The sequence below is a fragment of the Lepisma saccharinum genome, chromosome 11, assembly GCF_977018435.1.
Source record: "Lepisma saccharinum chromosome 11, izLepSacc3.1, whole genome shotgun sequence".
In the NCBI taxonomy this organism is placed as follows: domain Eukaryota; kingdom Metazoa; phylum Arthropoda; class Insecta; order Zygentoma; family Lepismatidae; genus Lepisma; species Lepisma saccharinum.
In genome coordinates this window covers 717,969-735,496 of record NC_139239.1, presented here as the reverse complement: position 1 = coordinate 735,496, position 17,528 = coordinate 717,969, and the positions used below count along the sequence as shown (strand labels likewise).

The 17,528-nt window shown below is 41.3% G+C and overlaps 1 protein-coding gene across 3 annotated transcripts in view; it reads left to right on the top strand.

The window, feature by feature from the left end:
- The window catches only part of Trpm (transient receptor potential cation channel, subfamily M), a 587,782-nt gene that overhangs the window by 440,689 nt on the left and 129,565 nt on the right, over positions 1-17,528 (top strand). For 2 of the 3 annotated variants that reach the window (XM_083130635.1, XM_083130634.1), the window contains exon 5: positions 7,499-7,712. In XM_083130635.1, coding sequence (XP_082986761.1) covers positions 7,499-7,712 — 214 coding nt within the window. Of the gene's footprint in view, positions 1-4,064; positions 4,123-7,498; positions 7,713-17,528 lie in introns of those variants that run through there. The other variant, XM_083130636.1, reaches the window with a different exon arrangement.

Genomic DNA, 17,528 nt, shown 5'->3' with positions numbered 1-17,528 from the left:
TCGTAAGACTACGCTTCGCTACTGTACCACGATATCTTTTCTCTTACGCCGGGCCCAGTGTTGGAGTGGTTAGAACATGGATAGACTACAGGGGTCTACGGTTCGAATCCTGGCTTGGGCATGGGCTCTTGGGAGTGTCCATTTATCAGTTTCATCATATCATCACTCATCCCCTTCTATTAGCCGAAAGTGTCTTAAGAGAGAAGTAAAATACACTAAATCATTTTTTCCTTTACGGAAAAAATATGAAAAATCAATTTCAATAATGACGTCTATCCATGTGTACACCTACATATCCATACTTCCAGCAAGTAATACATTTTCCTGCTTGATTGAACCTGTACTCATATCAGTTAGCATGCTAGATCACTCTAGATGAAACTGATAATCCTAGAATTCTTCTACTTGTTTAGTAGCATAAATATTGCATCTACTCACAGGTATATGCGTATGCCGTTATAAAAAAAATATATCAAATCTAGTGTGATATATTGACATTACTTAGTTTGCAAACTGCAAGTATAATATGAAATAATTTTATAATGATGATGACTGGAAGAATGATATGAAAGATTTCTTAATGAGATACACTAACAAGAAACGAGAAATTCACTGCATCAATGTAATAAATTTTATTCGTCTTTAACAACAATAATAAATGATCAATTAACTTAAAATTGTAATATTGAATTGTGTTTTATACATAATATGTGCCTATGTTTCAATTAGCACATTTTCCTTAACTACTTGATTCATATTTTTATATACCAGATTTAATTTGTAAATACAATACACTTATAATTTACATTAAAACTTTTTATTGATTACTATTTCTGAAGAATTTAGTTCAAAATAAAAAAAAATGATATGCATCAAGAAAATGAAAATATGCAAGTTTCTATCCTTGTTTCTCTATCTTCAGATTATATGCTATAAACAAGAACTTGGCAATTCACAGCTGATGATCTCTTGAAGTAAGTCTTCTCCTGGCGTAATCATCATATAACTAAATAGCTATTCTAAGGAGAGAATTCAGTATGATCCATAGTGACCAACACATTGATCACATTCGACCGTGATCCACACCCCCTATACGTCTTCACGGCGTCGTGAAAAACACAGGAGGGGCACTTTACTTTTATTTCACTTTTTTGCCACGTGCTTTGTCCAGAATATCATATTTATTGCAATATACTGTACTGGCTAAATTAATAATTATTGACAATAAGCACAGGCACTGTAAAAAGTGAGAAATAAGCATGTGACACGTGCATCCCCCTCCACTTCCTTCGTACGCTAGAAAAGACTAAACACGCACAAGTGATAATATGGGTACACCCGTGATAAATGGCTGACTCCATAAGTGTCTGCTTAATCGCAGAGAAAGACATACGACGTCATGCAAAACTAAAATTTGACGCCACAGGCATTCGTAAAATTACAACATGAAACACACTCCACCTTTTCTAATAGCGGTGGTGCAGGGAGGAGGGGTGGAGGATCTGCGCGTGTAACAGTTCAAGTAATCACGTTGTTTAATTTTTAACTTTGCCCATAATAATCGTCACCAATTCTTAATTTATCCAGTACGCTACTGCGACGATGCACGGTATTTCGAACGAAGCATGTGGCAACATGGCATTTTCTGCTTCCATTAAAACTCGTACAAACATACAACCTCCACGGTGAACCAAAGTTGAAAATTCAATCACTTTAGACGAGTGGTGGAGACTGGATTCCAAAACCGGGATACAAGATGACAAAACTGGGGGGCAAAGACAGTATATTTCCCTTTTTAGATAAGGTTTAGCATAGTGCGGGGGCAAAGGTGGCAAAATGTGGCGGAAGTCAATTGCACCCCTCAACCCCCTAATCGCCGCCACTGCTTTAGACTGAAAACAATATATTTCCGAACGACACGTTTTCCGTCCTTACATTTTTCGCTTTCTGCACCGGACTTTTGAATCACCGTGTGTATCAAGAACTGATACCGTGGTGTGGAGTTATTAGGCATACAGGTGTCTTACGAAACAGCTGCTTCAGGAGCAAAAGAAACAAGATTTTCCTTTCATCTACTTTGCAAATTATTAAAATAATGCGCAAAAGAAAATCAAGTGGCTCTAAGACAAAGTGATCGACACTATCTTATATAAATTATCTTTTTACTCGGTCTGAGCTCACCTTACATCGACAACCGTTCCATTCGTCCCCTGTAGCTGCAAAACAGGTCGCATAGAACAAATAAACAATATAGGTTAACTTACAAATCACAGTTATAAAGAATATTAAAAAGAAGAAAAAAAGGTAAAGTGCCGCCTTGTGCTTAGCACCACGCCATGAAGGCGTAGCTATAGGGGGTGTAGGGGTAACACCTCACTTTCTTGACCGGTAGTGACTAGGGATGATGTGATCAGCAACACGCCCCTGACCGCTATACCCCCAGGGTTTCCCCCTGGTACCTAAGTCATTCGATGCTGGGTGGTCGTCGGGGCGGCTTCCAACGTTAGAAACGTTTCGAGATTTGAACCGACCGGGGATCAAACCCGGGACCTTTAGCTTGGTAGAATAAAGAATATTAACCAGGAGGAATTTAAATAAGTCATTCATCCCTCGCCCCCACAAACACAAAGGTGAAGGGGCTGACCCCAAAAGTTAAGGTGTTAATATCTCGGATTTCCCGTTGTGCACAAACGAAATTTTTGCGTGCACATTCGTGCACAAACGATGCACTAACGTTTGGCACCATTTTAGTGAAAATCGGAGAAGGTGGGGGGGCTGACCCCAAAAGTTAAGGTGTTAATATCTCGGATTTCCCGTTGTGCACAAACGAAATTTTTGCGTGCACAAACGATGCACTAACGTTTGGCACCATTTTAGTGAAAATCGGAGAAAGTGGGGGGGCTGACCCCAAAAGTTAAGGTGTTAATATCTCGGATTTCCCCTTGTGCACAAACGAAATTTTTGCGTGCACATTCGTGCACAAACGATGCACTAACGTTTGGCACCATTTTAGTGAAAATCAGAGACGGTGGGGGGGCTGGCATTTAGACAGCCCCCCCAAATTGACTTGCTAATTTTGGTGTTTTCCGTTTGTGCACAAACGAAATTTTTGCGTGCACATTCGTGCACAAACGATGCACTAACGTTTGGCACCATTTTGGTGCAAATCGGAGAAGGTGGGGGGGCTGTCTAAATATACGTCCATAACGTAGCATGGTCAACTCTCCCCCTCCCCTACTCGCGGGGGTACGGTGCACATGACTCGCTGGTCTGCGCAGGTTGTTTTGCTCGTGGTTCCACTATACTAAGCAGCCGCCACTGGCCAAGATAGAATGAATATGGGTGCGTTTCGAAAGTCATATAAAACGAACGAATCGAACGAAAGTAACTGGCCTCGTGAACCTGGTGAAACTAGTTATTTTACAGACTCATGGGACGCTCTAGACGAAAGCGCAGGCGCAGCGTTTTGAGTCTCCGCATGGCGTCCTGAGGAATACATTTCCTTCTGGCAGAAATAAATTCTACTGTGAACACTGTTACTCATTCTAATCACATTGTAAGAACAGTTGAGCCACACTCGTCTTGTGCATGTTGCTTCATATCGCTCTCTGTTAAAATTATAATACAATTCCCGAACTAGTGTAATTTGAAGGCACAAGCACTCGCGTTGTCTGCAGGTAGCAGACGATTCTCACAGAACAAACCAGCCTCCTGGCTCGTGCATTTGGTGAATTTCGTTCTTTCACGAGACGCACGGAATGCAACTTTTTGGACAGCATAATGAACCTCACGAAACGCACGGAAGCACTTATGGGACGGCTAGTTACCATAACTCGTTTAACGCGTTAAACTCGTGCGACTTTCGGAACGCGCCCAAAGTTTAAAACTTTGATCATGTAGAATTGCTCATTAATCAAAGAAGAATTGCTCATAAATGAAACAAGAATGCAAAACCGCGCACGGTTTCTTTCAAAGAGAATGGGATTCTCTTTGGTTTCTTTGATCTGTGCATAAGAATTACAAAATATAGTTCTTATATGCTTTGTGTACATAGAATGAAGGAATGGAACTTTTAGACAAACAGTTTTTGCATATATTAATATGTTACTCTTTTATCAAAAAGTAGCTACTGTCAGTTTTATGTCCCATTTGTGCTTAGATTTAGAACTAATTGTCAATATTGGTTAAAAATGTGACTGCCAGGGATAATAGGGTCTGTGAGGTGGGATATTTGGATTTCCACCTCTACCTATATCCTGCTGCAGGCAATAGGTCCAAATTAGGTGAAGGGCTAGTGGAAAAAATGATGTAATACAGAAAATTAGATGAATAGTTACACACACTCATTAGAAACCCTGTTTTGTAATAAGTATGTGTAAAAATTAATTTAGTTTTCTCTAATACATCATTTTTTCATACTAGTTCTTTACCTTATTCGGACCCACCAGCTGCCGCTGCAAGTTTCATGTTAACTTTCAAAGTTTCATGTTAACTTGCAGCAGGCCTTGAGACGTATTACTTTAGATAAGTTTTAGCGTAGTGCGGGGGACAAAGGTGGCAAAAAGTGGGGGGTAACTGCACCCCTCGCCCCTCCATAATCGCCGCCACTGATCCTATATATTAGACTCCGATCAATGCCTCGTTTATTTATTAATTGCAGTATTCACATTTCGGATTATTGATGATAATGATAGCCTACTCAGTGGTCATGAGCGTCCGGAAGGGGGGGGCAAGGGGGGGGGGCATGGCCCCCCCTGGAAAATTAAAGTCAGCCAAAAATTATGTATTTCACACATAAAATTTTATTTTAGCCATATAATAATATGTGTTAATTATTGCATGAACACCATAAATTCAAATTTAAGCAATGTTTTTTTAGGGAACAACATTATTTGGGGGGGGAATGTGACTTGTTTGCCCCCCTGGAAAGAAAATACCTTCCTTGCCCCTCCCTGGAAAAAATCCTGTGGACGTCCATGTCAGTGGTACAGTGCTGTTTTCTAATCTTAAAATTGTACAAATCAGGGCTGTTAAAGGTCCAGGAAACCATAAATTCTAATGGGTTCTGCAACAGGATAAGAACCTTTTTTCTTGCACAATTTAAATTCGGTCCAAGTTGCATATTGTTTCATTTTTCAATATCGAACTTGGACCGGATTTAAATTGATCTGGAAAATAGATTCCTGGGGTATAGGTGTAGTATGTCTCCACATTGGAAGAAGAAGAAAGACAATAAGTGTAGTATGTCTCCACATATGAATAGGTAGGAATTTCTTCATTTTTGTATGTTTTCTTTATTTTACTTGCACATAGGTTAGGTTAGGAGTGTTCAGTGAACACTGCAAATCAGAAAACTGACTGAATCAGGACTTTTAGAAGAATGATGAAAATGTTTGCAAAGAACATGATTAAGAGACTTCCAAAACATGACAGAAAAGTTATCACCAGTGAACACTACTAACCTAACCTAACCGAACCTAACCTAGCCTTACCTACGTGAAAGTAAAATAAAGAAAGGATCAGTCCTTCCGATTTTCGTATGTCGAGAATGTGGATACATACTGCCGTGATTAAATGTGGGGACATACTACACCTATACCGGTTCCTTGACCATATTTAATTGATCGGAAAAAATGGTTCCTTGACCATATTTAAATTGATCTGGAAAAAATGTTCCTGCACCATATTTGAATTGATCCGGAAAGAAGGTTCCTGGACCATATTTAAATTGATCCAGAAAAAAAGATTATTTGCAGAGCAGAACCCAATTATACTTGCTGATTTTCTCTTCTGGACCATAATGGAATTAATTTAAAATTCCAGGACCTTGAACAACCCTGATACAAATCATTAAACACCACGTTTTTGTAGTTTACTTCATCTAAATATATAATATCACATGATATTAATTACTAGGGTAAATCAAAAAGTAAGTTACAACCCCCTGTATAAAACAAACAAAACACATTACAAAGAAAATAATTATTGTACAAAAATGTATGAACATTTAACTTTTTTCGACATAGTCACCAAAGTATTCCAAGCACTTTTTGAAATGTGTGACCAGTTTTTTTTATTTCATGTGTGTAAAAATTCCATCCAATTTCAATTGAGTTGACTTTTGTTTTTATCGGTTAACAATCGCGGCACCCAGTGGGAGCACAGTTTACAATACAACCAACTGGTGATGAATCAGCATAGACATACTATCGTAGGATATGTTCAGTTTACTTGCAATCTCTTTTAATTTTCACGTGGCGGGTAGCAAGGATGATTGCATTCACATGCTCAGTTTTGTTGAGAGTGTTCACAGTTGCAGGCTGCCCAACACACTGTTCGTCTTTCAAGTTTGTTCTTTCCTCTTCAAATATCTGGCACCATTTCCTGATAATGGGGTGTGACATTAAATTCTCGCCGTACACCTCGACAATTTGGCGATGGATTTCACTGTGATTACGCCTACGTGTCCACAAAAGTCTGACAACAGAGCGCACCTTAATTTTGGACGTCACCTCAATACGATGCACCATACTCATAGGGTGACTATTCTCATATTAAAGCAGCTGCAGCATGGCTGCTTTTGGTATGGGGAGAATACACTCCGGACAGTGTTGCCACCAAACGTGATTATTTATCTCTTTTTTAGTACAGGAACATGGCTCGGGTGTAACTTACTTTTTGATTTGCCCACGTATTCAAGTCCACACAAAAACACACAACTTTTTTTTTTCACTATTCTCTTTATTTAATTTAATTTTTTTTAGTTTGATTTTAAAATTTTGGTTGCATCAGCACTTTAGCTATTTTGCACCCATCACATTATACGGGGTCCAGCCCCTTACCGTTACAAATAACAACTCTAACGTTGCGTAACTAAAATCTTAAAATATTCTGACTTCCGTTAAAGGCTGAGACTGTAAACGGGCACTCAGCACACATAAGGACAAAAAACAGGACAACACACAGAATTATACTGGCCATAGGGCCAGTCGCCAGAGCCTCGTTTGTCTGCAAAATGCAGTCCAGGGTGTACTACGTGGAAGATCACCCCTTACATCCCTATGTTCATTTAAGACTTACACTCAGTGGTGACGATTGGGTTCCAAAATTGGAGGGGCAAAGTCCCAAAATGGGGGGGTGCAAGGACAGCTTACATTCCATTGGTACATAATGTTTAGCATAGTGCTCGGACAAAAGTGGCAAAAAGTTAGGAAGGGAGAGGGGGCAACCACTGCCACCACCGCTTACATTAAATTCCCTGAAAGTAAATGGTTATTTATATTTTATTTCCTGATGCTTCTTCTTCAGTACTTTGAAAACTTACCTAATAGAATGAGGGCCTACCCTCTACAGTCATGATAGATAACAGAATGTTCTAATAATATAAGAAAGTATTCTTGTTTATGTTTTATTGAAATTTATTTATATTTTGATTGATTTATAGTGAAAATTTTGAAATTCTTTCTTCCTTTTCCAATGTTTATCTTTTTTTTCACAGTATGTTCGGCTTGCATATGACACACGACCTGAACTTATTCTGCAGCTATTCACTCGCGAGTGGAATCTAGAGCTTCCAAAATTGTTAATCACTGTTCAGGGAGGAAAGCCAAACTTCGAACTTCAACCAAAACTAAAGAAGGTTCTAAGGAAAGGACTTCTGAAAGCTGCAAAAACAACTGGTGCTTGGATCTTTACTGGTGGAACAAATACGGGTAAGTGAGTTACAAAAATGTAAAGTACCATCAACTGTGAGTATGCAAATGTCTTTCAATATTTCCTCAAGTTTTCTGATCAGTAATTTCCAGAACTAGAAGGAAAAGTATCTGATGAGGATCTTTGTCACATTAGACTTGGGTATTTTGCCTGGCCCATACCCCTTGAATGCAAGATGGCAATATAGAAAGAGGATGCATTTGTTAGGGTATGTTACCAACTTGGCAGCCATCTTGAAATCCACCATTTTCTTTGAATAACATCATTGTTAATCAAGCCATGTGTAAAGAAAAACATTTGGGATTCATGTGGCATAAGTTGCATTGAAATTAATCATACCACCATTTTCTCATGAAATTTTAGCCCATTTTCATGTCACATGACTTCTTGAGATTCTTAAAATGGCAGATTTCAAGATAGCTGCCAAGTTAGTAACAAATTCTCCAGATTGTCATGTGTGGAATCCCGGTCTCATGAGATGCATGCTGGGTTGACTTTGTAGGTAGTCACTAACAAAGCTTTCCCTCACTTGCTCAACAATAGCATCGGAAACATGTGGATATCCTGGGGATTTGTTATGTGAAACAGAACAAAACACTGATGCCAATAGTAAATGGTAAGCCTACTGGGAAGATCTTTTCCATAGCGGGTATGGAAGTTCCATTGCACAATGGTCTCAGCAAGCTCGCTCTTGACTTGTAAAAGCAGCCATTTTTAATGGAACTGCCACTGGCGCTTGTGGTGGCAGAATTCAGTACTATTCCACAACGCTAGTCAAACTTGATATATTTCCTTACAAAATGACACCACAGCCAGTTCTGCAAGTTTTCTTACATTTCTATACACTTCAAAGTTGTAAAATCTTTTTTGGACCACCGTATACAGTATATATGAAAGCATTTTTATAGTACATAATGCAGCTTTTAATGTTAATATTGGGTTGGTGCGAATGAAATGTCTGCTTTGACGTCTGGTCGGAAACTCAGCTCAACCACACAACACAGGTATTGACTGAGGTCACAGGTCTAACGTCATAAACTCTGTATACGTCCAGCAAACAGGCTGGAGCACCCAGACAGTCAGGAGGCAGTATGTTGCTAAACAGGGTCATCTGAAAGTGCACCATGCAGAACACACAATTGCGAGTGATTTGTCTTTACGAATTCAAACTTGGACATTCTGCTCAGCAAGCCGCCAAAGACACTAACAGTGCATTTGGGCTAGGAATGGTAAATGAACGCACCATTCGCCGCCGGTTTGTCAAATTGCGTTCCGGTGACACAGCATTGCAAAATGAACACATATATTTAGACAGCCCCCCCCCCCCCCCACCTTCTCCGATTTGCACCAAAATGGTGCCAAACGTTAGTGCATCGTTTGTGCACGAATGTGCACGCAAAAATTTCGTTTGTGCACAAACGGAAAACACCAAAATTAGCAAGTTAATTTGGGGGTGCTGTCTAAATGCCAGCCCCCCCACCGTCTCTGATTTTCACTAAAATGGTGCCAAACGTTAGTGCATCGTTTGTGCACGAATGTGCACGCAAAAATTTCACATATATTTAGACAGCCCCCCCACCTTCTCCGATTTGCACCAAACTGGTGCCAAACGTTAGTGCATCGTTTGTGCACGAACGTGCACGCAAAAATTTCGTTTGTGCATAAACGGAAAACACCAAAATTAGCAAGTTAATTTGGGGGGGCTGTCTAAATGCCAGCCCCCCCACCGTCTCTGATTTTCACTAAAATGGTGCCAAACGTTAGTGCATCGTTTGTGCACGAATGTGCACGCAAAAATTTCGTTTGTGCACAAGGGGAAATCCGAGATATTAACACCTTAACATTTGGGGTCAGCCCCCCCACCTTCTCCGATTTGCACCAAAATGGTGCCAAACGTTAGTGCATCGTTTGTGCATGAATGTGCACGCAAAAATTTCGTTTGTGCACAAGGGGAAATCCGAGATATTAACACCTTAACTTTTGGGGTCAGCCCCCCAACCTTCTCCGATTTGTACCAAAATGGTGCCAAACGTTAGTGCATCGTTTGTGCACGAATGTGCACGCAAAAATTCCGTTTGTGCACAAGTGGAAATCCGAGATATTAACACCTTAACTTTTGGGGTCAGCCCCCCACCTTCTCCGATTTGCACCAAAATGGTGCCAAATGTTAGTGCATCGTTTGTACACGAATGTGCACGCAAAAATTTCGTTTGTGCACAAGGGGAAATCCGAGATATTAACACCTTAACTTTTGGGGTCAGCCCCCCCACCTTCTCCGATTTGCACCAAAATGGTGCCAAATGTTAGTGCATCGTTTGTACACGAATGTGCACGCAAAAATTTCGTTTGTGCACAAGGGGAAATCCGAGATATTAACACCTTAACTTTTGGGGTCAGCCCCCCCCACCTTCTCCGATTTGCACCAAAATGGTGCCAAACGTTAGTGCATGGTTTGTGCACGAATGTGCACGCAAAAATTTCGTTTGTGCACAAACGGAAACACCAAAATTAGCAAGTCAATTTGGGGGGGCTGTCTCAATTCCAGCCCCCCACCGTCTCTGATTTTCACTAAAATGGTGCCAAACGTTAGTGTATCGTTTGTGCACGAATGTGCACGCAAAAATTTCGTTTGTGCACAAGGGGAAATCAGAGATATTAACACCGGATGTGTAAGTCACATAATACACCGAAAATTGATGTGATTATTTTCACACTTCAAAGTTTTGCCGACACAAACATGTCGGTCCAAATTCAAAGGTGCGGTGAATTCTCGGCGTATGGCCGATCACAGGGATAGTGCCTGGTTAACCAAACCACTTCCAAACATTATATTGTTTACTCTTTAGCAAACAATGCTAGCCCCATTCAAAAAGCTGTACATATCAGTTACGACGACGAGACCAAAGACGGAGACGGGAGTACGCAAAACCTCTCAAATGTTCGAAGTTAAAACAGTTTATTGTATGTGGTAATATTCAAGACATTACGCATATTAATCTTGGAAATAGCCTTTTTTGAAAACTTGCGGTTTACGTAGAGGACTGCCGCTTTTATAGAGCCGCAGCTAACCCTTGAACTAATTTAGCTTCGCAACCGATCTTTTAAGTGATTAAAACGGTCCTTTAGGCCAACTCTGTTATTAGTACAGTGAAAAATTGAAAGTGTAAATTTGTTGAAAATATGCTGGATTAAATATGAAGTGCTTGAATTTAAACATTTCACAATTGAGCTGTACAATGCTATGAGTCTCAATGGTAGTCCAAAATACAATTTTGCCACGTGCTTTATTTTCACCACTGTAGCTCAGGTGTTATGGCATCTAACTACCATGCGATAGTCGCGTGTTCGATCCCCGACGGGGAGAGGCAGGATTCTTTTCCACCTGTTCAAGGGGCTCCGGTGCCCACCCAGCGTCGTGTAAAGTGGAGGGAACTCTGTAGGGTAAAGGCAGCTAGGGGCGTGATGCTGATGACATCACCCCCACGTTCGACCGTGATCCACACCCCCTATACGTCTTCACGGCGTCGTGAAAAACACAGGAGGGGGCACTTTACTTTTATTTCACTTTTTTGCCAAGTGCTTTGTCCAGAATATCATATTTATTGCAATATACTGTACTGGCTAAATTAATAATTATTGACAATAAGCATAGGCACTGTAAAAAGTGAGAAATAAACATGTGACACGTGCATCCCCCTCCACTTCCCTCGTACACTAGAAAAGACTAAACACGCACAAGTGATAATATGGGTACACCCGTGATAAATGGCTGACTCCATAAGTGTCTGCTTAATCGCAGAGAAAGACAGACGACGTCATGCAAAACTAAAAGTTGACGCCACAGACATTCGTAAAATTACAACATGAAACACACTCCACCTTTTCTAATAGCGGTGGTGCAGGGAGGAGGGGTGGAGGATCTGCGCGTGTAACAGTTCAAGTAATCACGTTGATTAATTTTTAACTTTGCCCATAATAATCGTCACCAATTCTTAATTTATCCAGAACGCTACTGCGACGATGCACGGTATTTCGAACGAAGCATGTGGCAACATGACATTTTCTGCTTCCATTAAAACTCGTACAAATATACAACCTCCACGCTGAACCAAAGTTGAAAATTCAATCACTTTAGACGAGTGGTGGAGACTGGGTTCCAAAACCGGGGTACAAGATGACAAAACTGGGGGGCAAAGACAGTATATTTCCCTTTTTAGATAAGGTTTAACATAGTGCGGGGGCAAAGGTGGCAAAATGTGGCGGAAGTCAATTGCACCCCTCAACCCCCTAATCGCCGCCACTGCTTTAGACTGAAAACAATATATTTCCGAACGACACGTTTTCCGTCCTTACATTTTTCGCTTTCTGCACCGGACTTTTGAATCACCGTGTGTATCAAGAACTGATACCGTGGTGTGGAGTTATTAGGCATACAGGTGTCTTACGAAACAGCTGCTTCAGGAGCAAAAGAAACAAGATTTTCCTTTCATCTACTTTGCAAATTATTAAAATAATGCGCAAAAGAAAATCAAGTGGCTCTAAGACAAAGTGATCGACACTATCTTATATAAATTATCTTTTTACTCGGTCTGAGCTCACCTTACATCGACAACCGTTCCATTCGTCCCCTGTAGCTGCAAAACAGGTCGCATAGAACAAATAAACAATATAGGTTAACTTACAAATCACAGTTATAAAGAATATTAAAAAGAAGAAAAAAGGTAAAGTGCCGCCTTGTGCTTAGCACCACGCCATGAAGGCGTAGCTATAGGGGATGTGGGGGTAACACCTCACTTTCTTGACCGGTCGTGACTAGGGATGATGTGATCAGCATCACGCCCCTGACCGCTATACCCCCTGGTACCTAAGTCATTCGATGCTGGGTGGTCGCCGGGGCCGCTTCCAACGTTAGAAATGTTTCGAGATTTGAACCGACCGGGGATCGAACCCCGGACCTTTAGCTTGGTAGAATAAAGAATATTAACCAGGAGGAATTCAAATAAGTCATTCATCCCTCGCCCCCACAAACACAAAGGTGAAGGAGCTGACCCCAAAAGTTAAGGTGCTAATATCTCGGATTTCCCCTTGTGCACAAACGAAATTTTTGCGTGCACATTCGTGCACAAACGATACACTAACGTTTGGCACCATTTTGGTGAAAATCGGAGAAGGTGGGGGGGCTGACCCCAAAAGTTAAGGTGTTAATATCTCGGATTTCCCCTTGTGCACAAACGAAATTTTTGCGTGCACATTCGTGCACAAACGATGCACTAACGTTTGGCACCATTTTGGTGAAAATCGGAGAAGGTGGGGGGGCTGACTCCAAAAGTTAAGGTGTTAATATCTCGGATTTCCCCTTGTGCACAAACGAAATTTTTGCGTGCACATTCGTGTACAAACGATGCACTAACGTTTGGCACCATTTTGGTGAAAATCGGAGAAGGTGGGGGGGCTGACCCCAAAAGTTAAGGTGTTAATATCTCGGATTTCCCCTTGTGCACAAACGAAATTTTTGCGTGCACATTCGTGCACAAACGATGCACTAACGTTTGGCACCATTTTGGTGAAAATCGGAGAAGGTGGGGGGGCTGACCCCAAAAGTTAAGGTGTTAATATCTCGGATTTCCCCTTGTGCACAAACGAAATTTTTGCGTGCACATTCGTGTACAAACGATGCACTAACGTTTGGCACCATTTTGGTGAAAATCGGAGAAGGTGGGGGGGCTGACCCCAAAAGTTAAGGTGTTAATATCTCGGATTTCCCCTTGTGCACAAACGAAATTTTTGCGTGCACATTCGTGCACAAACGATGCACTAACGTTTGGCACCATTTTGGTGAAAATCGGAGAAGGTGGGGGGGCTGACCCCAAAAGTTAAGGTGTTAATATCTCGGATTTCCCCTTGTGCACAAACGAAATTTTTGCGTGCACATTCGTGTACAAACGATGCACTAACGTTTGGCACCATTTTAGTGAAAATCGTAGAAGGTGGGGGGGCTGACCCCAAAAGTTAAGGTGTTAATATCTCGGATTTCCCCTTGTGCACAAACGAAATTTTTGCGTGCACATTCGTGCACAAACGATACACTAACGTTTGGCACCATTTTAGTGAAAATCGGAGATGGTGGGGGGGCTGACCCCAAAAGTTAAGGTGTTAATATCTCGGATTTCCCCTTGTGCACAAACGAAATTTTTGCGTGCACATTCGTGCACAAACGATGCACTAACGTTTGGCACCATTTTGGTGCAAATCGGAGAAGTTGGGGAGGCTGTCTAAATATATGTAAAATGAACCCAGTGGCCATCGAACAACATCATGTTCGGATGAGCTCCTCAGGAACCCCGTGGAAGCGGACCCTAGAAAAAGTGTTCGTGCCATTGCAGACGAGTTAGGCATACACCATACCACTGTTGTTTGGCGGCTCCCTGCGATCAGTAAAGTGAAAAAGTTGGACTCATGGGTACCACATGATTTGACACCGGTCAACAAGACTCGCCGTCTTGAGGTGTGCAGTATTCTGAGTGTAAGGAATAACCTGGATGGTTTCCTGCATCGGATTGTCACTTCAGATGAAAAATGGATCTGCTATGACAATCAGAAACGATCAGGACAACGGTTGAATCGTGATCAACGTACAGGGCAGTTTCCGAAACCACCTCTCTACCCACGGAAGGTGTTGTTGCTGGTATGGTGGTCTATGGTGGGTGTGATCCATCATGTCTTTCTCAGGCGAGGTGAAACCATCAATGCAAATTGTTACAGTGCTGAACTCCATGAAATGCACCACAAACTTCTCCACAAGCATCCAGCAATGGTCCACAGACATGGTGTCCTCGTGTTGCTCGACAATGCTCGCCCACATGTCGCGCAAAGGACGGTGCAGGCTCTCCATGAGTTGCAATATGAAACCCTTCCTCATCCAGCATATTCTCCCGACCTCTCTTCCATTGACTACCATCACTTCCGGCATCTCGATCACTTCCTAACAGGGAAGACCTTCGCTGATGATCGGGCGGTGCAACATGCCGTTGAGGAGATCTTTGCGTCGCAGACTCCAGACTTCTTTCGCCATGGAATCCAATTGTTGGCTGAGCGATGACAAAAGTGTGTGGCTGCAGACGGCGACTATTTTAATTAACCAGGTATTGTAGTTTTGATTTTTTTGGTCTTTGGCAATGACGCACCTGGGCCGGACATTTCATTCGCACCAACCCAATAGACATGCCAAAAGTGTACTTCCAGTCTCATTTATCCAACTACCATTAAAAAACAATCAATTTTAACCAGATATGATTTTTTTTTGTTTTGTACAGTTAGTAGGCCTATAAAAATTAGTTACAAAGTTACATACGTAACAATCATAATAAATCTTGTGATTATGTTACCGCCCCTTTTCATTATTTATATTTTGCACATACAGTATTAGCATATTATATATTGACGTATGAGAACCAGAGGAAGGTAACCAAAAATTCAGTTTTAAATTTTGTTTAAATAAACTCATCTGAAGTCAGATCTAAATATCTCCTTTTCTTTCGTCCTTAGCAGTAAGGTTGAGTCTCATATCTCCAATTTTCTGATTTGTGTAAATTTGATAAATTGGAATTATGTCTCTCTGGTTCTTATACGGCGATATTAGATAATTAAGTATGTAAAAAATGATGTCTTTTTGATTATGTAAATATTGCACCTCTCATGGTAAGCTCCACACACACTATTCCCAACCCTAGATTCCAGATGCCCCTGCCACCTATGATTCTTGTCCGAATGATTCTTAAGGTTGTATGCCTTTCTCTAATAACTGGTTTTTAAGAAATTGTATCTGTAGATATTTGTTAGGCCGTTATGCAGAGAGTAAGAAACGTATGGTTCATTTTTCCACACAGTACATGCTTGATGAAGCTACAAGACAGGTTGTGAAATCGACCACAACATGGAAAAATGAACCATAAGTATATTAGAGTGAACTAGCTTATATACTTATATACATCATGTATCAAAATTAGTGCCCTGATTGTAAAAGTTTATTACACACATTACACAAAACAGAGAGAAAAATTAAACACAAGGGGTGGAGGTGTACACAAAAAGTTTCTTCACACACCCTAAAAGTTTGTTCACTCACCATATATGTAAGTGGTCGATAGGTGCTCCTCTTTTTATTCTGTGGACATCAGCTGTTTTCTCTGACACTGATGGCTGACCAGGGAATTTGCTCCTACACAAAGCTACCACTGCTCACAAGTTTGTCACACGATCGCCAAATACTCTTCCCATCTGGTGGATCTTTCTCCAACTTCTTATGGAAATGACTTTTTGATACCTTTTAATGAATTATATTTTTTGGTTCTTATAAGGCAAGTGATAAAATATGATTTTCAATAAACAAATTATTTGCAAATTGCAAGGCCAAGAGTAGATAATTGTTTCTTAGACAATTTGAAATCCATTTTGAACATAGATTTTCTCATTGTTTAAACTCTTTATGTCTATCTCATTTTCTTAAACATTTATTTCTTCTGGAATAATGTAGGTTTATATATATAGCAAAGAAGGAGAAAGGAAACACTCACCATACAGTAGAAATAGTCAAATTTTTGAAGACATGAGCTGCATCATCAGTTGAAAAAGAAAAGACTGAACCGGAAGTTAGAGACCTGAAGAGTTGACAGGTCTTGATCAAAGAAGTAGAAGTACAGAAGAAACACTATTCTGTCACCAGGCTTGTCGAAAACTGTGAGTGGTGGGATGAGGTGAGGGCAGGGGGGAGATTGGGTGTGGGTGGTGAGATTGTTGGGGTGGGGAAGTTACTGGGTGGCCTTTTTCAGGCTAGGCGGTGTGGCTGCACTCATGGCTGATATGTAGGCCATCTCCCATCTTTTGTGAACTGAGGTGTTGGCTGATTGGGGTAAGATATGGATGATCGCTACCTGGAAGCAGTCGTTGAAAAGGATATTGTGGTGGTTGGTATGGACAGCGACAGTGAAGTCCAGGTTGTGGGTGGAGGAGCAGTGGTTATTGATCCTGAGGTTGAGGGCAGTTGATGTTTTCCCCAGGTAAAAGTCACCACAGATGTTGCAGATGAGGATGTAAATTAGGCTTGAGGTGTGGCAGGTTCCTTTGGGGTGGAGGGTGAATTTGCCAGTGGCCCTTTGCACCTGGAGGGTGTGAGGTGATGAGAATGGGCAGGTTTTACACCTAGGATGGTTGCACCAGGATGTTTTGGAGGTTGTGGGGGGGGGGGGGCATTGAAGTCGGGGTGATATTGGGTGATGAGTGCAGGCGAGTTGGTGGCAGGTTCCTTGGTGGTGCTGTGTGAGGCAGCTCCGGATATTTGTTTGGTGACCAGGGTGGAGGGATATCCACGGTTGACCAGAGCTTGGTGTAGGTGGAGGTTGTAATTTGATGGGAGGTGGGTGAAGTGTTGAGGCACTGTCCCCTGAGGGCCATGGAGAATGGAATAGCTTTCTTGGTGTGGAACAGGTGGGAACTGGAGAAGTGCAGGTATTGCATGTGGTTGGTGGGTTTTGTGTGGATTGAGGTTTTCAGATGTTCTCCTTGATGTGCACATCCACATGTGATCTGGTTGGGGGAGTGGGTCCAGATGAACTTTATGGAACGGAATTGGTTGAGTTGGTCCTGGAAAGCTGATAGGGATGGTGTTCCATGTGTGTGTGTGTGTGTATGTACTTAGGGTTTTCCTTTTTGTTGTTTCTTGTTCTCTTTGTGTGTTTCATTTTAACACACTATTATTGTTGTAGCATTTATAACAGTGATTTTTCCACACATCCCAACACTCCCTTAAAAAATTCCTC